Source organism: Solea solea, chromosome 13, assembly GCF_958295425.1.
Source record: "Solea solea chromosome 13, fSolSol10.1, whole genome shotgun sequence".
NCBI classification, from domain to species: Eukaryota; Metazoa; Chordata; class Actinopteri; order Pleuronectiformes; family Soleidae; genus Solea; species Solea solea.
Window position 1 is genome coordinate 7,230,655 of NC_081146.1, and position 20,329 is coordinate 7,250,983.

At 41.1% G+C, this 20,329-nt stretch overlaps 1 protein-coding gene across 8 annotated transcripts in view; it reads right to left on the reverse strand.

Annotated features, from left to right (window-relative positions):
• Positions 1-9: 9 nt before the first annotated feature.
• The window catches only part of myh14 (myosin, heavy chain 14, non-muscle), a 28,994-nt gene continuing 8,674 nt past the window's right edge, over positions 10-20,329 (reverse strand). The window contains exons 6-46 of one of the 8 annotated variants that reach the window (XM_058648570.1): positions 19,698-19,812; positions 19,107-19,154; positions 17,643-17,735; positions 17,480-17,543; positions 17,142-17,240; positions 16,858-17,001; positions 16,527-16,741; positions 16,242-16,394; positions 15,790-15,963; positions 15,507-15,680; positions 15,301-15,415; positions 14,785-14,853; positions 13,742-13,947; positions 13,527-13,648; positions 12,880-12,949; positions 12,639-12,799; positions 11,266-11,374; positions 10,753-10,884; positions 10,411-10,617; positions 10,159-10,296; positions 9,943-10,066; positions 9,405-9,576; positions 9,082-9,294; positions 8,821-8,965; positions 8,526-8,732; positions 8,296-8,400; positions 8,027-8,179; positions 7,609-7,857; positions 7,394-7,507; positions 7,215-7,313; positions 6,910-7,122; positions 6,652-6,813; positions 6,427-6,555; positions 6,208-6,296; positions 5,998-6,121; positions 5,665-5,873; positions 5,057-5,165; positions 4,388-4,560; positions 4,161-4,184; positions 3,301-3,512; positions 10-778 (exon numbers count right to left, since the gene is read on the reverse strand). In XM_058648570.1, the coding sequence (XP_058504553.1) occupies positions 3,323-3,512; positions 4,161-4,184; positions 4,388-4,560; positions 5,057-5,165; positions 5,665-5,873; positions 5,998-6,121; positions 6,208-6,296; positions 6,427-6,555; positions 6,652-6,813; positions 6,910-7,122; positions 7,215-7,313; positions 7,394-7,507; positions 7,609-7,857; positions 8,027-8,179; positions 8,296-8,400; positions 8,526-8,732; positions 8,821-8,965; positions 9,082-9,294; positions 9,405-9,576; positions 9,943-10,066; positions 10,159-10,296; positions 10,411-10,617; positions 10,753-10,884; positions 11,266-11,374; positions 12,639-12,799; positions 12,880-12,949; positions 13,527-13,648; positions 13,742-13,947; positions 14,785-14,853; positions 15,301-15,415; positions 15,507-15,680; positions 15,790-15,963; positions 16,242-16,394; positions 16,527-16,741; positions 16,858-17,001; positions 17,142-17,240; positions 17,480-17,543; positions 17,643-17,735; positions 19,107-19,154; positions 19,698-19,812 (5,611 nt within the window). In that variant the 3' untranslated portion in view covers positions 10-778; positions 3,301-3,322. Of the gene's footprint in view, positions 3,513-4,160; positions 4,185-4,387; positions 4,561-5,056; positions 5,166-5,664; positions 5,874-5,997; positions 6,122-6,207; positions 6,297-6,426; positions 6,556-6,651; positions 6,814-6,909; positions 7,123-7,214; positions 7,314-7,393; positions 7,508-7,608; positions 7,858-8,026; positions 8,180-8,295; positions 8,401-8,525; positions 8,733-8,820; positions 8,966-9,081; positions 9,295-9,404; positions 9,577-9,942; positions 10,067-10,158; positions 10,297-10,410; positions 10,618-10,752; positions 10,885-11,265; positions 11,375-12,638; positions 12,800-12,879; positions 12,950-13,526; positions 13,649-13,741; positions 13,948-14,784; positions 14,854-15,300; positions 15,416-15,506; positions 15,681-15,789; positions 15,964-16,241; positions 16,395-16,526; positions 16,742-16,857; positions 17,002-17,141; positions 17,241-17,479; positions 17,544-17,642; positions 17,736-18,796; positions 18,809-19,106; positions 19,155-19,697; positions 19,813-20,329 lie in introns of all 8 variants that reach the window. The other 7 variants (XM_058648573.1, XM_058648569.1, XM_058648574.1 and 4 more) reach the window with 7 other exon arrangements.

The following is a 20,329-nucleotide window of genomic DNA, read 5'->3' on the forward strand; positions in this document are numbered from 1 at the left end:
CAACATTCATTAAAGTTAACCCCAGTCAGATGTTTAATAATTACAGCATCATTAACAAAAAAGACTAAAACAATAAAATATGTTTCCAAAATGTTTCAAGTTCCACAGTAGCCATAAACAAACACAGAGAGAAAAATAACACCTCAGAGAAGCACCGGCCTCGTCTCTTGCTACAGTTGAACAGAATCAATCTGTTCTCATTCCAGCAGATCAATCCACGTGTCATCAGATTTTGGTCTATGACGGCATCAACAGAGTCGCCACATATAGACGCTGATATGACATTTAGAGATTACAACATTTCGGTGAATGTTCAGAGTGACACACCGCATCACAATGTCAACTCATTTGGCTTAATGCTATCTCTTTATATGATAAAATAAAACCCCACAAAGCAGACGTCGTGTACTGACAGTGTTTGTCCTCACTGGTAATGTGTAAAGTGCAGCATTTACACAATATCTTAAAAAAAGACACGGCTTCAAACAAAATCCTTTGCATATTTCTAAAATAAAATAATTGTACATTCAGAAAAAGAAAAAAAAAATCAAACCCATAAAAAGGGTGTTTAATACATCAGTAGTCAAACTCTCTCTTGATCCAACTAGTCTGATCTTTCTTCATCTGTCACTAACTGTGAATTATTTTGACTCTGGTATGGCAAAAAATAAGAAGCTGGAAGTATGGATACACATACACACGATGAAGAACATGGGACGTCGGGCCTGTAGATTACTGTCCTCACTCAGCGGTCTACTTTTGTCAGTGCAATATAAACCTGTTACGTACAGAAGGAAGAAAATAGGGAATTAAAAACAGAAAACTACTGTCTGTCCTATTCCTACAAGTCATCATCCATAAACACCAAAAGGATCATTACTCCACTGCAGTAAAGTATAAACACACAGTTTATCCAGAAAAACAACATTCAGAACAGAGAACCATGTGCACAGCAGCCATTTTGACAGATCACAGGTGTAAATAATCTAATTTAGCTTCCTCGGTTTCAGGGTGCACACGGGTTCACGGTTACACTCTACTGACTGAACAGAGCCACTGTTAATGTGATCCGTAACACATGTGCCTTTTCCTGTTAAAACATGTCAAAATGGCTGCTGTGAAAACAAAGGGCCCATTCCACAAACACATTTTGTAAAGTTTAGAAACACAATCTTAATCTTTCAGTTCCATGAGTTAAAGCACCAGGGAAAGCCTCTCTAATTTAGAATCCAATATAGAATAGAATAGAATTGAATTAACTGTTTTTTGTCGCAAGCTAATTTATACTGAATAACTGAATGTGACAGAGTATTTCCAAGCCTAGAGAAGTGAATCCCTGAAGTCTTTGCTTGCTGATGCTGGCTAAGAAAAGGTGTCTTGATGGAACAATAGATTTAAGTGTAAATCAGTGAGCTTTAGAGGTGATTTGGTGACAGGACCAGGAGAGTTTCTTGCACCTGTTTCAAGGCTTTGCACTAAGCTGAGTGGCTGCAGTTACATATTTACAGTACATTTAAGTGGCAATCGATCTGCTCATCTGACTTTGGGTAAGTGAGCGTTTTTCCAAGAATGTTGGACTTTTCCAAAGAAATGACCTGTTAATTAATTCAATAAATGTTATTATTGTTTTACCTTAAAAGAAATACATCTTATAAACCAGGAATCACTAAATTATTGTCAATTCACTGCAGGGTCATCATTGACTCCACGTGTTTGGTGTTTGCTCTTCTGAGCTCTGATAGCTAGAGACGTTGTTATTCTTGCCTCATAAATATTCATTTCTCAGTGCCTCCATTGTTACTTTTATCTAATACTACAAATCTCGAGCTCACTTATTCTACCATCTTCTACACTGTACTGTGAGCAGAGAGTGAGTTAATTCTTCAAAAGAAATAATCCAGTAGTCACAGGATGATAGCAGAAGAATTAACCAGTCTCCACTCCACTCTATTCTATAACTATTTTTCCTTTACTAGAAATTGAAGTCCCTTTTTCTCATCCATAAGCCCACCATTGGTCTGATCAATGATTTACAGTTAATCCATAAAAATAACAATGTGCAAGATGCTTGTCAGAATAAAATGCAATGTTTATCAGTCTAGAAATTGTCACTCAATTGTCACTAAATGGTTTGCTTTGTATTAAACAAATGTAGCTAAACAGTAGTAGTTATGTATCTGTGGCTGTGATCATACTTCTCAATGACTCGATGATCCTGTGACGCCGATTTAAATATTTAAGTTTTCCGACATGTAACGTAACACGCTGTAACCTGGCCCAGGCTGACATCAGTGCCTACAGGAGCGGACACAATCAAACCAATGTTCTCCTCCCAAAGGAAACAAATGATCAATAACTTAAGGTCATATTTCATATAAATTATACAAATTCAAATTTCTGAAGCAATATTTAGGCTTTCATTTAAAGAAACTATCTAATACAACTACTGCATTGCCTAACAACATACTGATTCTAATCTATAGGAAAACGATTTATCATTTAACCCGACCTTAGCACATATCAGTGCAACTGCATTGATATTAAACTGCATTTTATCGTCAAAATGTGCTAAAATTGTGACCAATGTGACGTGAAAACACTGAACTTAGTGTGATGTTGCTCAGTTTTCTTCAAGCTTGACTAAATATTATCTCTCCTCAATTGCCAGATTATTCTAACTTTCATGTTTTCTTTTTTTAAAGATATTTGACTTAAGATGTCACAAATCACAAGAGCTCAAAAACACGCCCATAAAGAATGTGAAGTTCTCTCTTTGAATGTCTATATTTGATTTCTCCTGTTGGCTCTTACATGTAACATTAATAAAGATTGTCTTACACCTTTCAGAAGTATTTTCATTCCCCAGCAGCCCTTTGTGAGTATATTATTCGATCCTCATCAACGGCTTAAACATGGCTTCATTTTCAAATACCTCCTAATGTAAAAGACACGATCACCATAATCTCATGTTTTCTGCTCTTACTGTACAGCATCAGGAAATTAGCTGGTAATGTTTCACTTTCCCCGTGGCGTTCTGGGAGATGTAGTTTAGTTTCTCAGAAATGCATTACAAAGATGCAGTGTTAGGTAGAAATTTCCAGTCTTTTAAGTTGCTTTTTATGTCACAGCTTACAAAATAAAAACAAATTCCATTTGCTGCCTTGCAAAATCTCATTTTTACATGTCTTTTGTACTTGTTTCAAAAAACAAAAACTAGGCAAGATCTATAGGTCAGAGTTAAGAGTTAGAACGTCTGATGTATGCATCCTATATGACTTGTGTATGTGAGTGTGTGCATACGTTATGTGTTTGACTGAGTCTGTCACTCAGTGTTGTTGACACTGTAGGGTGGTGGAGGGTCCAGACTGTGATCAGAAGAGGGAGTTAAGGTTCCTGGGAGTCCAGAGGAGGGAGTCGGAGAGGCTGGAGGATCTTCTGAGTCAGAATTCTCCAGCGAGAAGTCATCAACCAACGCTCTGCGTCCACGCAATGCCAGGGGCAATGGAACACGCCTGGATAAGATAGATACAGTTACTCTGCTGTCCTATGTCCTGCTGTGAGTCAAATGAGCACAATATGAAATAAACACCCCACTTTGGACAGTGTTTTTCTTTTCTTTTTTTCTTTTTTTTTTTTTTTAGAAAACTGCTTTCAAACTGCTATTTTGTTTCTGAAAATGCAGTCTACCAACTTTATTTTCATAATTCTTTCACCATTCTCCAGTATCTTTAATACGGCCATAAACAAATGCTTCTGAAATGATTTAATACGTTTATCTATGAATTATGTTTTAAGTTATCCTGTGTAGAGGACTATGTACCAGTATGTTTATTGCCTTAGCACTTTGACTTTACTCTAAGTTTTAATTAAATTAAACAAGATGTCAATCTGTGAACTTTAGAGTTGCTCGATTTTGTTACCTTTGGACTGGACCAGGCTGTTACTGCTATGCTAAGTTAACCAGCCTTTGTTTGTGGCTTCATATTTACAGTACAGTACAGACAGAGTGGTATCAACCTGAAACATGACTGTAACCAAGACAGACAAATTAGCATATTTCCCAAAACATACAAAAAGTTAAATAATAACAGATTAACACACAACACATAATGTTACAAAAAAATAAAAATAAACAGAAAAAAACACACATGATGACCTACTTATCTGGTCTCCATTCAGGGATGCTGAGTGTTGGTGTGACGCAGACAGATGGACAGTGAGTCAAAGTTAGATGGACATAAACGGATACAACAAAAGAACAAAGCAAAACAAACCATATCATGTTAATGAGGAGTTAAAAAAAGGGAAAATAAAAAAACACAAATGATGTCAAACACAAATGTACATGCACACACTAACAAACACACACACACACACATATGGTTACCTGAGCTGGTTGCGCAGGGAGCTGATCTCTCGCATCATGGTCTGACTGTTGTCAGTGATCTCCTCCAGCTCTCTCTGCAGCTTCCTCTTCTGGGCATTGGAACGCGAATTCTCCTCTTCCACTTCCTCCAGCTGCCTCTTCAGTTGCTTCAGTCGAACCATCGACTTATCCAGCTGGAGAGGAGGGGACAGAGAAGAGAGATGGGGAGAGGTGGAGGAGAAGAGGTGCAATAAGTGTGTTGCAGAAAAAAAAAAAGAAACACAAGAAGGCAGAAAAGTCAAAGTGTATACAAAGGGAGATTAGTCTGGGAACAGGACTGATGGGGATCAGGAATCAGATTAAATCTGGCAGACAATCACAGATGAGGTTTTGGAAGGAAAGTCACTGTCTCGCTCTGGTTGAGGGATTTATTTTTTCAGACCTGAATATGCTCTACCTTCCCTATAATACACAGATGCCAGAGCAGGATTAGGATTAAGTTGGATTCAGTTGGATGAGTCACTCATTTAGGATGATTTTTTTCAGCACTCTCTGTGCCCTGGGGCACAATTACAGCGGAGACAGTTGCTGATGTAGCCCCTATTAAATGGTTAGTTCATGCTTATACTGCATAAGTGCTATACATCAGCTCACTTTAGGCTGATGTCCAGTTAATGTTAATTTTCTTACCTGTTCTCTGTACTGGTCTGCATGTCTCCTCTCGTCCTCTGCCTGCATCATCACCTCTTTCAGTTTCTTCTCTGTTTTTCGTACCAGTTTGTTGGCAATGGCTCGTTCCCTTAAAGATGCAAAGAGCCACAATAAGCAACCTGTTGCATCGAGCAATTATTACAATACAACTGCAATAAAACAATTGTCAGTTCTTTTGACAGCTCCTACTAATAAATGAAAAAAAATCTGCTTTACAGTTTATTGTGGAAACATATTCCATGTCTCTGTCATTATCATGAAACCAATTTATATTTATGGTTATTGTGGGGTTTGAATGGGAAGTCCTTTTTATCACCTATACAGTGATAAAAAGGACATGGGACTTGGGCTCACTCTACATAATATTTTATCTTTATGTATTTGTGAGGATGCAGGGAGGTAATAAGTATTAACTGTCAAATTGACTTGGTACATTCATTCAGTCATGTAATTCAACATAAAGAAAACCATTATGTGTAAAATGATGTATCAAAATTATTCCTTATTTTTTCTTCATTGCACTTTTTATTTACTGTATGTTTTAAAATTTAAAATATCCCTCTGTGTAGTTTGTATGTTTCTCTCACTGTCTCTCCTGCTCCAGTTGCTCCTCCATTGACTCGATCTTGGCCTCCAAGGCGGCGACACTGAGCCTGTGTTTGCCCCTCACTGCTCCCTCCATCTCTCCCAGCCGCGCCTTCAGCTCCTTGTTCTGCTTCTCCAGGTGGTCCCGAGCTGCCTCCGCCTTTTGCGCCAAAGTCCTCTCCCCCTGCAGCTGCACGGTCAGCGTCTCCACCTGGAGCCAGATGAGAAAGGAACGATGACGTGTGATTGCGTGGGTGTATGTGAATACAGAGGAAACAGAGAATGGTGACACTCTGTGTGTGTGATAAGTGTGAGTGTAGTTTTATCCACAGCACCTGTAGAGTCATCTTCCTTTGTCTCTCTGCCAGCAGTTCAGAGTTCGTCTGCTCCTCCTCCAGCTCCTCTTCCAGCTGACTGACTCGAGCGTCTAACCTCCGCTTCTCTTCACTCATTGCAGTTCTGACCAAACATACAATTCTAGTTACAGCAACTCGAGCACCAACACACTAAATGACACAAAATATCAGCAGTAGAGAGATACTAACTTTCCAGTACTGCTGTTGACCATCTCGTCAGCCAACTCGTCTCTTTCCTGCTGAGCCTGCCTCTTCTGTCTCTCCGATACTGCCAGCTCCTACACAGAATAATTGATGCAGACAGCAACATGTGTTTAATAAACAAATCTAACAATACTGTATTATGACATGATGTCTCTATTGACATGGCCCAGCATGGCACACACACACGCATGTGCGTACACACACCTCTGTGAGTTGAAGGACTTCTGCCTCCAGAGACTGGATTTTCTTATCGCTGTCTTTGGATTGGGAGACCACCTCCTCCCGAGTTAACTTGGACTCATCGAGCTCGCGAAGAACTTCCTTCATTTGACCCTGTGATACATTAAATGTTAAAAATGTTATATATGTTGAATATTAAAAAAGATGCCACACTGACGAGTAGAAAAAATAAATGCTTATTTGTTTTACCTGCAGCCTTCGTAGCTGCTTCATAGCCTCCTCTTTGCCACGGCTGGACGTGTCCACCTGGGCCTGGGCTTCCTCCAGCTCTGCCTCCAGCTGCTTCCTGGAGGACACAGCCTGAGACCGCTGACTCTTCTCCTCCTCCAGCTGGATCTCCAACTCCCTCACCTAATATACAATGAAGGACAAACATTTTTGAAGTAATTTGGAGAAAGGAGCAGCAGCAGCATCTTCTATATTTTGCTTTCTCTTTCCCCTCTCGACCTGTTTGCTGAGTGCCCTCCTCTTCTCCTCTCCCTTCTCCTCGCTGTTGCCGATCTCCCTCTCAAACTGGGCTTTGAGTGCCTGTAGGGTGACCTCCAGCCTCAGCCTGGAGTTCTCTGCCTCCCCCAGTTCCTCATCAAGCTCCTGTGTCTGAACTCTCAGGCTCTGCACCTCTGTTTCCAATGACCGCCGAGTCCGCTCCAACTCATGAACCTAGTCCAAAAAAAGATAAGAGTGGGTAAATACCTGAGGACGGTGACATAAAATAATCAAATAAAACGGAGTCCCAAAAGGAAAATACTTACATTCTTGCCGACATCATCCTGCTGGTTCACAAGTTGCTCCATTTCTGCACGTAGTTGTTTGTTTGCCCTCTCTAGCTCTTCCTTCTGATCCTGGACCTCCTACATACAGAAACACAGAAGATTTATCTCCGCAATCACAGACACATAACACACTTTCTTCTATCTCTTGAATAGTTTACCTGCAGGGCCCGGGACAGCGCCAGATGTCTTGTCTCCTTCTCTCGGTTGTCAGCTTCTGCTCTGTCCTTCTCTTCTGCCAGCCGAGCACTCACTGACTTCTCCTCTGCCAAACACTGAAGGACAAAGTGAAGGAGGTAAAGTTAGAGGTCAAAGAGAAACATTTCAAGAATATCAACTCAGTTAGATTTTTGCAGCAAACAAACAAGTTTCTAACCTGGTCAAACTTCTTCTGCCTCTTCTCCAGGGCCATGCAGTTCTGCCTCTCCCTCTGCAAGGCCAGTGTCATGTCCTCTATTTCCTCCCTCAGACGTTCCCTCTGCCTCTCCACTCGCTCCTTCTCTTCCTCTTTCTGTTGCTCCCTCTGGATGGCACTGTCCAGTTCTCTCTGAAGTTTCCTGCGCATCTCTTCACCAGCTTCCACTGCGGTGGTCACCTCCTCCGACTGCTTACGAACCTCAGACAGCTGCAAAAGGGAGCAGAGTGGATTGATATTTGTGTGTACACACCTACTGTATGTGTTTTATGTGTTTTTGTGATTTAGCATGGGTCATTTTAATCTTTCACTTTTGTGGACATTGCTCTAGAGCAACAGTTCCACAGTTAAACAAGATCTGTGGGTCTCTCTGATTTACCTGCTGGGTGTGAGTTTGGATCTGTCGGGCCAACTCTTTGGCTCTTTCCTCCTCCTCCTCAAGTCTCTCCATCAGTCCATTCTTCTCCTCCTCCAGTGCTCGCACCCTGGTGGCCAGGGCCATCTTCTGACGAGTTTCATCCTGCAGCAGCTCCTGAGAGAGAGAGAGAGAAAAAACATGTGTGAAAGTCAGTGTATGAGTCATGTATGAGGATGTCCTTAACTCAACAAGACATATTCCTGATGCCTGTTTTCCTTTCAGTTTTTTACCTTTGTATCATGCAGCTGATTCTCCAGGCTGTTGACCTCTTTCGAGAGACGAAGAGATTTGGTGTCAATGGAGGACAAATTGCCAGTGAGAGACTCAATCTCACACTGAAAGAGAAAGAAAAAAATCATGTATCAACGGAAAAAAAGAGTGACTCCTTCACAGCAATACAGAAATCTAAACCTATCGATAAGTTATGGTTCAAAATCAGCTCCTTTGTATTCTTTTGCACCTGCAGCTTGTGCATTCGTTCCTCTCTCTCCTCCTTCTCTCTGTCAGCTTGTGTCAGACGGGCGCCAAGCTCCTGCAGCTGACCCTCAGCCCTCTTGCGACCTCGCTCGCTCTCTGTGCGGCCCGTTTGAAGACTCTTGAGCTCAGCAGTCAAATTCTGCGTCTCCTCCTCCATCAGTGCCTTTGACTTCTCCAGAGACTGACGTGCCTGAAAGACAACAGCAACAACACAAGGTGAGTCAGTGTTAATGCATGTACTGTAAGTGTTTCTGGGCACAAGTGTGTGATTCTCCTACCCTCTTGCTGTTGTCAAGCTGCTCCTGGAGGTTGTCTATGGCAGCACTGTGTTTGATTCTGAGCTCTGACAGCTGGGCCTCATGGCGGCGAGTCTCCTCTTCAACACGTCGCTGGAGATCACCTAACTCTGTCTCTCGACGAGACCTATAGAGATTTAAGAGGAGTAAGTCTGACCATTTTTTTTCCTTTTTCAGACTTGATCTGACAACAAACGCAAAATATGACCATTTGAATTTGAATTTTTGACATTTATCATTTACCTTAGCTCCTGCTGGGCAGCTGTGGTGTCTAAAGTGTCTTCCAACTCAGTTCGTAAAGCCTCCAACTCCTCCCCCAGGTCACGTCTCTGCTTCTCCGCCCTTTCCCTCATCCCTCGCTCGTTGTCCACTTCCTCCTTTAGCTCAGACACCTGGGACATGGCCTCCCTCAGTGATCTCTGAGCTTCAGCACGATGAGCACCCTCTTCCTCCAACCTGACAGAAGCACAGATTGAGAAAAGAAATCAGATAGTGTTAGGGGAAATCTTAAAAAAACTGCAATTTTGTATGTTATTATGTCTAGTTTAGGTCCTTCTGTATCTCACCTGGCCTGTAAGGTGGTGATTTCTTTTTCCTTCTGAGACAGACTGCCCCGTAGCTCAGCAGTCAGCATGCCAAGGTCTGACAGCTGCTCCTGGGTGTCAACCGACTCGGTCTCCATTCTCCTCTTCCACTTCTCCTGCTCCAAGCGACCCTGCTCTTCGCGCTTTAGACGTTCTGCACACAGTGATGAAGTGACTTACGATCAGATCACAGCCTTTCAAGTTAGATATAGTTACAGGAATTCAAATGATAAATACACAATATGACATATTACTTGCTTTCTATATTTCATATTTCACTCTTACTTGCGTGCTGCAAGATAATATACATAAAACCTGGCAGGGTGATCTTGCACCTCAAAAAGACAACAGAGAAGACGCAATTACTTATAGCTTAAAGAGTGTAGATATAGGCAACTGGACTCAAGCAAGTCCAGTTGCCTATATCTACACTCCTGAAGATATAGTGACTTAAATGACTGACAACCTTCACAAACAGTTAGTTGTAGATTTACCACTAGCCTGACATTGGGACAGTTACCCTCTAAGTCAGCAATGACAGCATCCTGTTTGTTTTTGAGCTTGTTCAGACTTTTGGTTTTCTCCTCTTCCTCAGTTAGCTGGTCGGTGACCTCACTCAGACGCTCCTCCAACTGTTTCTTCTCCTGCTCAAAAAGATATTATATATATGGAGTTAAGAAACAGAAAAATTAATATGTTATCAGAGACTGTTGTGATAAAGCAATGTTCAGTCCACCTTGCTGAATCGGTCTCTATGCTCCACTGCAGTCAGCAGGTCGGTTTCCAGACTCTTCACTTTAGTCTCCAGGGTAACTTTCTCCAGCAGGAGGCGCTGTCGGGCACTTTCTTCCTCCTCTAACTGCTCCTCCAGGTCCTGAGTGATGTAATTAGCATATCAGGACAGGGGCAGACTATGACAGCAAAATATTGTCACTTCATTGTTGTATAAATAGGCAACTTATGCATAAAATAAAATATTCATACAGACCTGAACATTCTGCTGCATCTTCTTCTTCTCATTGGTTAGCTGCACACCCCTCTCCTCCTCCTCTTCCAATCGAGCCTCTAGCTCACCTAGCACTTCCTCCAGTTCCTGTTTCCGATTGGCCAGCTTGGCTCTCATGTCCTCCGCCTCTGCAAACAGCTCTGCCTCTGCCTGCAGCTGGTCAGCCAGCACTGTCTTCTCCTCAATCAGCTAGAACATGACGGAAAGAGGAGGCAGAGGAGTGATAAGTTATCAGCTGTTTCACAGCAAAGTCAGAGCAAATGGAATTCAGTGTTGATGGAACATGGACGGAGATCCCTCAGAACAAAATGGAAGCTGGTTTACCTGAGCATATTTCTTATCCAGCTCGGTGTAGTCCTGCTCCACTCGGGTTAGCGTGTCCTTCGCCTTCAGGATTTCAGCTTCCCTTACCTGGATCTCCTCATCCTGCCGGGTCACCTGCAGCAGGGGCTTCACCTGGATGAACCACAACAAGCATTAAACAGAGATTGATGTAAAACATTCACCATTACATTCACATTCATGGTTTCATTTCATGAAGTGGGGTACTGTAATTTTTCATTCCCATTGCCATGTTTATTTCAAACATATGGTTTCATATTACATGTTTCTAAAACCAAATACTTCAGCTATCAGTTTTGTCCAATGTTAGCTGGGGTCTGCATCTGTCATTCTATATTACTTATAACATTATTTCTATATTTTTACTGTCAATCATACAATCATTAAACTCTGATTAAACTAACTAAGATAATAAAATAGAGCAATAAAATCAACAGTGTTGGAGATATGTGCAATGTAAATTTCATTTATATTTCCTGTATATGTCGACGGTACCTTAGTAAACAGACGCCACCACTGCCAGTTCCTGAGTTTGAGGTAAGCAGCACAGTTCCTCTGCATCACTCTCAGAGCACTCAGCTGCTGCTGCTTCTTCAAAAAGGCTCTGAGAAGTAAAACAATAATCACAAGAACACAACAAAATCAATAAAAAACATTTGTAGGTAGCCTGGAATAAAGTCTGTCTGTCACTGGGGACAACAACAAATGTGTTTTTAATGCTTATTTTTACTGCTGCATTATGTAGTACAATTATAGTTTTTAACTATAATAATCAAGGTAATAAATCACCTAAATCAATTAATATTACAGTTTTTAAAAGACCTCAGACTTGTTAGGCTTCACTGTAAAAAGTACAACTTTATTATTTATGCCATTTGCGGGTTTCCATAAGCTGTGCCAAAGACCTGTCTATGCTGCTACAGTTCCTGAGTCACTGATAGAAGCTGATAAATAATTAAATATTAATGCTCCTTGAAGAGTGAAACACTAACTCTACATGAACCGCATTAAGCAAGCGCTTGTGCAAGAGAAACCCCAACAATGTTTGCCTTCTCTTCTCCCTGAGTGATGTTAACTGGCTCAGGACATAAGTTGTTTCTAAAAGACTTTTTTTTCATATTTGTTCAATAACCATCAATAAATAAAAGTGTCTGGAAAAAGGAAAAACATCCATTGTAGTGGGAAAGGTTGTTGTAAGACAACACAATGATTGAAGCCAAGAGGAGGCGCTGTGAGAACGGTTTTGTTGATACGGACTACATCATATCTTAATCACCTGTAAGAAAACACTCAACTTTATCATATCATCACAGGTAGGCAGGTTAGCTAGTGACAGTGAGAGCCAGACACTTGACACTGGACATTTGATATTTTTTTTTTCCCAGAGAACTTTATTGATGGCCTGAGGAGGATTTCAACAAGAACAGAGTTGTTTTCAGCAGCAGTGCTGTTGTGCCGTGTTAATGAGGATGCCACAAGAGAGCAGCCCATATTTGTTCAAGTCAAAATAATTTCATTATCGACTGTTCATTATGTATCTCAATTTGCAAATGAGGGCACTCACTTGTGCAAGTTATGAGTGACAATCATTAGTGATATTAATAATTTAAACTTGTAGCAGTGTTGCTCAATAATCTTTGAAACTGTGTTGTGAAAATGTAGGGCAAATACAAAAAAGTATAAAAAATAATAATAGTTTCGAAACCAATTATGGACTACAACTATAACATTATCAACACAACAAAAGCACTTAACTGCTGAAAAAAGAATCAATACGTATATCATGTAAAATACCTCACAGGAGCTTACACACCAAAGAAACATACCTCTAATGATCTGTTAATATTTATTTTGTGGTACACTCTTACTTGCGTGCTAGGTAGCCTCTGGAAGTGCTCTGGAAGCGTATGATGGTGTCAGTGATCTTTAGGTCTCTCTCCTCCTCAAGGTGACCCAGGACTCCAGCTCTGAAGAATACTTTACTCTGACCAACTCTGTATAGGTTGTGGTCCAGCTCCAGAGCCCTGATCTGAACAAGGACACAGATGGTCAGCACACAGTGCATCTACCACTATGCTGTCTGATAAGAGCTACCAAAAAATGACTTACCATGAGTTCGGATGCCTGTTTGCCATCCATGAAGGTGCGAGGAATAGCATTAGGAGTCAGGATCTCATATCTGAAAGACAAGTGTGATTCTGTAAGTAATTGAGACTGAGGATGTGTAAAACAGGTCATTTACAGGTGCCAGAGAAAGTGCTTAAAGAAAACAAGTAGTGTGTGAGAGAGAGAACGGCAGGCACAGATGGTTATGAAAGGCACTGTACTAGTAGTAAAGGTAGAATTACATCCTCGTCATTGCATACCACCACTTAACAACTGAGTTGCACTTTATATACACATTCACTGTGTTTCTTTAATTTTGCCTATTTATGGAAATGTTTCCTCAGAGTTGAAGGTCTAATGGTAGAGGATGTTCTTTGTTGTAGAGATTGTGAAAACCCTAGAGGCATATATGTGATTTGTGATATAGGGATGTATGTAAATAAAAGTGACTGTTACTTAACTTTGTTAAGCTTATTAGTTTTTACGGTGAAATCCCATGTACATGTTCACATACATAATAAAACTGATAGCAAGACAGTATGGAGCTAATTCTATAACACGGATGTCTTCAGAAGATCTAAATTTCAAGATGGAAACCAAGATTATATTCAGCAAGTCAGTCTCTGATGCATGCACACATGTGCACATACCTCTGCCTGAACTCCTGGAATGGGATGCGGTTAGGGAAGCCTTGTCTGCAGATACGAATCCCCTCCAGAACACCATTACATCTAAGCTGGTCCAAAACCAAATTGGGAGACAGTTTACCAGCCTGGGAGAGAAGGGAAAAACAGAAACATTTAGACATTCTTGTAGTTTACAGGTTTCTATCCATTCTCCCTCTTATCCAGCTCCACAGTCTCACCTTCTTCTCATGGTTGGGGATGATGCAGCGGAGGAAGTTGGGGTTGGTGTTCCTCAGAGTAGCCATCAGCTTGGTGAGAGACTCCTTGTAAAGCTGACTAACTGTCCTAAACATTCCCTTCTTGGTCTTTAGTCCTCCACCTCCGAATGTGACCGGCCCACTGCTCTCCCCTGTCGACACCTGGTCCATACCCACAATCCTGTCCACTGGATAAATGAAAACACATAGAGTTATGATGAAAGTGAGTTTTTATCAATTTCGCATGTTGATGTCCCTGTGACTGCCATGATATAATGATGGCATACACATTTTCACACCTGCTGTCAAGGCTCTGGACAGATATCAGCTCATCAGAGCTCATATCTGTAATCTGTAATAAGCTGATATTACTTATTATTATTAGCATGTTTCTTAAAGCCAAAACCAATGTAGGACATTGTCTCACCCATATCAGCCAACAACAAATAAGAACATATTCTCAGTGTGACAAACACACATTTACAAGTGTGCGACAGGTAAAGCTTCTCCAGTTCAACCTGTTCATTTTCAACATGTCTGCACAGGTAGGACTGCAGGTTTGTCTGATCATGATAACGTTCTTAAAGTTTTTCTCTGGAATTGACAGCAGTTATTGCTTAATGTTTCGATACTAGTGTGCCAATATGTTGCAGTATCGCTAGAGTTGATTCAGGGTCACATTTCAAGTGAAATGTATTTTGTGAGGCTGGTATCTTGACACACTAAACCAAGGTAAATAACTACATGACACAAGCACAGCACTATCACAGCACTATCACTAAAAGCCAAAACATGGTGAAAGAGCAAAAACAGCATTTGAGGCAACATCACAGCGAAGAGAATGGAAAAATATGAAACAATTTATAACACCACAAAACAAATATCAAATAAAAAGGAAATAAAATCACACACAAAAAGGGCACATCACAATCCAAAACTGGGCGGACAGAAAAGAAAAGAATAATGTGAGCAGAGGTGGGAGTGAGGAATGTGAGTGTGACACACAGAGGCGGAGAAACACCTACTGTCTGAGCCATTAGCCTGTATTGTGGCATAGGAATCAAAGAAGTAGACACGAGGAAGAGTTTGGATATCTGATGCAGGGTGAAGGAGAGGACAGGCAGAAAGATAAGAGGGAAGGAGCCCAAATGAGAATCAAAGAAGTGCAGAAGCAAGAGAAAAGAGCAGGAGGGGAAAAGAAAAAGCATGAAGCAAACACAGGAGAGAACAAGAAGGAAGAGGGAGCAGAGAGATGAGGAGAAAGTAAGAGACAGCAGAAAGACAGTTTCAAAACAGAGAAAGAGAAGAAAGACAGCCAAGTTAGTACAAAGATAAAGTTAAAAGTACATTACCCTCATATTATGTACATTTTGCACAAGATACATATAGTCCACAAGTTTCCCTTTCGGTTATGTATATTGTGTGAACTGCAATGTTATGTGATGAGTGATCTAAATGTCATGACCGAAATAAATAAATAAATAAAAGTTACATTTTTAATGTTCATAGTACACACACACACGTGTGTAAATGAGTCTCACCCTCTTTCCAGAGTTCAGAGACAAAATGATCTGAAGACTGGTGAAGCAAAGACGCCACATTGTCGTTCAGAGGATCCATATTCTTCACCAACCACTGATCTGCTTTATAGTCCACCTGCGGCGAAGGGAGGCCAGACAAAAGGTGAGATGTGGCTTTTTAATGTATGTTGCACACTGTTGGGAAAGATGGCAAAAAAGAGGGATACCTTTCCAGCATAGTGAATGATGGAGAAGTCGGCTTCACCACGTGGCTGTTTTGATTTGAAGAATTTAGGATGGGTGCCTTGCTCAGCAGACACCTTCTCCACAAATGAGCGGTCTGTCGCCCGAGGGAACCAGCACTCTTCATCCAGCAGGGCCAGAACACCAGGTGGGTGGGTCTGAAAAAGAAAGGGAAACACATAAACATTTATTGTGAATAAAATGTGGCTTTTGATATAAAGATGATACAGAAACACAGTGAGGTTTGTTTGACTGGACTGTTTGTACCGGTTTCTCAATGAGGTCTATGCACGGCTGTAAGTCCAGGCCAAAGTCAATGAAGTTCCACTCGATGCCCTCCCGCTGGTACTCCTCCTGCTCCAGTATGAACATGGTGTGGTTGAAGAGCTGCTGCAGCTTCTCATTGGTGTAGTTAATGCACAGCTGCTCAAATGAGTTTAGCTGCAGAGGGAAACAAACAAAGAACCAAAAAAAGGAATTATTCTTCAGGCCGTGTGATTAACTATACAAACATACACTAATAGGGGGTGGAGAATTGCATCAACACTTGCCTTAACCTAATATGGATTGCAATCTAAACCAGTTCTGACTTCAAAGAAAGCTCTTCAAACTATTTGCCTAAATTACCACTTCACAAAAAAATAGACAGAAATAAGATTTTTATGGCCATAAACACACTTCAGTGAAACAAAATTAGAAACATCTTCAAATAATCATACTTGGAAGATCTCAAATCCAGCAATGTCAAGGATTCCTATGAAGGAGGCTCCCTGTCTCTGTCTGCGGTCCAGAGCTCTGTTGACCCTGTGCACCAGCCATCTGAACAGACGCTCATAAGTGGCCTTCGCCAGGGCCTCCACAGCAAAGTCAGCCTGAAAGAGGAAACACGAGTTTCCCATTAGTTGTCCAGATTGTGGCATCCTATTAAACATAATCTAACAGTTTGATCTTTTTTTACTCTTCTCATAACAAACAGTACAACATCTATGATTATAGAATCTTACCTGTTCTTTAGTCTGGGCCTTCTGCACATACTCTCGACCTACTTTGATCCTGGGTGTGAGGATGGCCCTGGTGAACTCTAGTACGTTGATGCCCAGCAGATGGCACAGTTTCTGAGCAGCCGTGTTATCAGGCATGGAGGCCTGGTCATGATTCTTCTCCTTCATGAAGGTAATATTGCCTAACTGGAGCACAGAGGAGATCACCTTCAGCATGGCTGAGAAGCGGACAGACAGACAGAGAGAGGAAATGTGAATGACAGCAAGGCTTAAAAATGTGTAAGTAGCAAACTGATGTCTCTAATTCTTCCCTCTGTATCATCCCTTCTCTTACACACTGACTCTTCTGGGTTGAAACCCATTATGGCCATGGAGTCCATGGTCTGTGTGAAGTTCTCTGAATCACTCTGACCAGGAACAGGGATGGAGCCTCCACTGAGAAAGCGATAGTCATCTGCAGTTCCTAAGAGTAGGTCAGCTAAAGAAGAAGGACAAGGGGTAAAATAATTATATGGATATTGAATAGGACAGCGATTACTTGATCATTGATTATCAGACTAAAACAGTTTAGTATGTGTAACACATTATTGTACTTGGTCGGCCTCTGTTTTTGCTCACCCCTTGTTTGCTCTGAAGCGCCACACAAAAACTGGTAAAAAATGTGGAATGTCCTCTCATCTTTGGCCTGGCGCGTTGCCCGGGACTTTTCAAGGAGGTCTAGATTCATATGTCATGGATGTGTACGACCAAGAGTGGCACAGTAGAGCCTTTTTTCACATAAATCCAGTTAAAAGTACCGTGCATTTGTTCTCATTTTCAATTATATCTTTGGAGTTTAGGATATAGACCTTTGGCAAAAACAACAACATTCACAAATTGAAGAAAATCCTCCAATCTAAGCTTATCTAAGGATCAAGGGATTCACCTGATCCATCAAAAGATGTAGAAAAGGATACAGGTTTCAATGTTGGCACCAACGATGTACCCTGCCACATCAAAATTAATGCGGATGAATTTACCCTTAAGAAGAAGGAGAAGTGGTTAGATATTTCAGTTTACATTAAAACATTAAGAAAATCAGAAGCAAATGACGAACAGATGAATATAAACAGGTCTTACAAATCTAGAAGAGTTGTCATTCTTGACAGTCTTCGCATTGCCAAAGGCCTCCAGTATGGGGTTGGCCTGCAGCAGCTGTCTCTCCAGCTCGCCCTGAGACACACAAGAGACATCAGGTCACATTCACAGCACTACAGTGATAACAGAAAAACTTCCATAGGGACTATTGACTAAAATGCACCATTTACATTACACCACCACCACTTTGAACAAACCACTGACCTGTTATGTAAAATACAAAAACTGCATGACTCATTCTTGAGCAGCAGTAACACATACTGGTGCATTTTAGAGCAGAAAACAGCATTTCATAACACACCATAAACCATTCCCAGACCCAGGAACAAATGATTCTCAACATTAATTAGAGTGACGAGCCCTCATTAGTTAAGCAATCAATAATAAGGACATTCATTGTGTGTAATGTTTCGCTTATTAAAATTGAAAGTCTTTCATTATTAAAAGAAAATCTATAGAAACCAATTATCAAGAGTCAGTTGAGAACCATTGTTTATAGAGCGAAGAAGGCAGCTGCAGCTTTTCATTGTAGCGTCATTCACAAGCTATATGTTGGCTGATTCTTGCTACCTGCAATGCATTACTGCAGCTGACTCATTAGCAATGCAGCAGCCGTTTAGACAGCAGCAACAGCAGCAGCAGCAGTCACTGATGAGTGTCAAGGGAGTTGCTGTTGCTACAGGAGGCATTTATACTGTAAAAGGTGGTGAGGAATGTAAGCCTGTCGACAATAAAAGCAGACAGACAAAAACACACGCGACGAGCAGCATGTCAGCAGTTTTTACAGTGACAAAACACACAGCAAACAATATGTACACGGCACACATTGTCAAAACTGCATATTTAAGTAAGTCCACTAGCTAACTCACTACACACATGTGCAAGGATGTCTGCAGCAACACAGCCACACCCACTCCCACTCATTCAACTGCATTCACCCATACTGCACGTTTAAAACCACCTGAACACCAGAAATGTCTCACAGTTCTACAGTGACCACTGAGAACTGGAGACTTAGCTTCGGTCCACAAAGTGGAGACCCTCTAACCCATGTGCATAAAAGAGGAATCATATCAGCTCATGTGGAAAGTTCAACCAGATATGATTCCCAGTTGCCTTCATTTGTTCATACTCACATATTGTAAACTCTGATGAATTGTGGGACAAAATGAGGTGTTTGGGAAGAGGGGAACAGGTGGTTGGATGGAACATATGAATGAGATAAACAAAAAGACAAATAAGAGAACAACAACAACAACAACAACAACAAACTGAGGAGTACAAAAAACAAAACTATACATATATATATAAATACTGTACAGCTGAATGCTTGATTGTTAAGTGGAGTTGCATCAGTGGTAGCAGTTAGTCACAATCATTGTGTTGTCTATTAAAGGATAAAAAAAGAAAAGGAGAAAAGCACTGGGAAGGACAGAGGAAACTCACCCTGTTCACCAGAGTACTGCCTCTTGTTAAAGACCTAGAGCCATCAATCTGAACACGCAGGAAGGATAGAGGAACAAAGAAGAGAGAAGAGGGGGGAAACAAGCTGAAAGGAAGTACTAATACTGAGAGAGAAGAAAATAGACCTGAGACTGAGAAAACCCACACCAAATAAGATAAGGCCAATTCAATTGGTGAACCATGCTGGCTCAGTAAATTGTGATTTGATGAAGGAAAAAGCACTGGTCACAGAGAGCAGCTATAAGATTGAATTATAATTTTATAGAGCTTTTGACACTAATACCCTGTAGTTCTACATTTAACCCTTGTTGTAAGTTTAGTGTAATGGTAAAAAAACAACAACAAAAAACTGCAAAGAGAATGAAAATGTACAATTACATCAGAATGGAAAATCACAACTATGTCAAACAGAAGATTAGCAGTGACCAAGATATAAGATAAATACTGATGTATATAAGATATACATGAGTTAATGTTATGTATGAGTTCATTAAATTGTCTTTGTCCTGTGGCCTGCAGTGATTCAAATAGTATTCCTCTTTGCTCTCCATACAACATCAGTCTCTGACATACCTGCATAGCCTCCTTGCTCCTACCCGGAGTGCCACCCTTATGGGAGGAGGCAACGTGGGCCAAATACTGGATAACTTTCTTTGTGTTCTCTGTTTTCCCAGCCCCAGACTCGCCTCTGGAATATGCACACAAAACCAAGTAAGTACAACACATGTACATAATAAATACAATTCTCTCAAACACATATGGCCCTCATCATAAATGGTATATACAGGTAAGAGAGGGAACACATAGGAACAAGTGTCCAAACACACTCATCACACCAATAAACATAGAGACCATATAGTGCATTGGAAGCCACAGGTCTAAACAGAAAGCAGATGCAGAGGATACGGGTTGTGTCATTTTTGCTGCTCTTGGACCAGAATGAAGGAGAATGGTGCAAAAATAGCCACTGTATAAGATCTAAAAGAAGCAGACACCTCGGCCCAAATACACTTCCAAACTGAAAATGACCTAAAGGAGTATTCTTGACAATGCCAGGAAGAGTCTGGCAGGAAATCACAATGACAGAGAGTCGGATGGTGCTCCTTCAAGCAGAGAGGTAGAGAGACAAATGACAGAAGCCTATGTTACAGGCCTTAAAGCTCATTTCTGAATTTTCTCTTCAATATGAACAGTAGGGCTGCAAC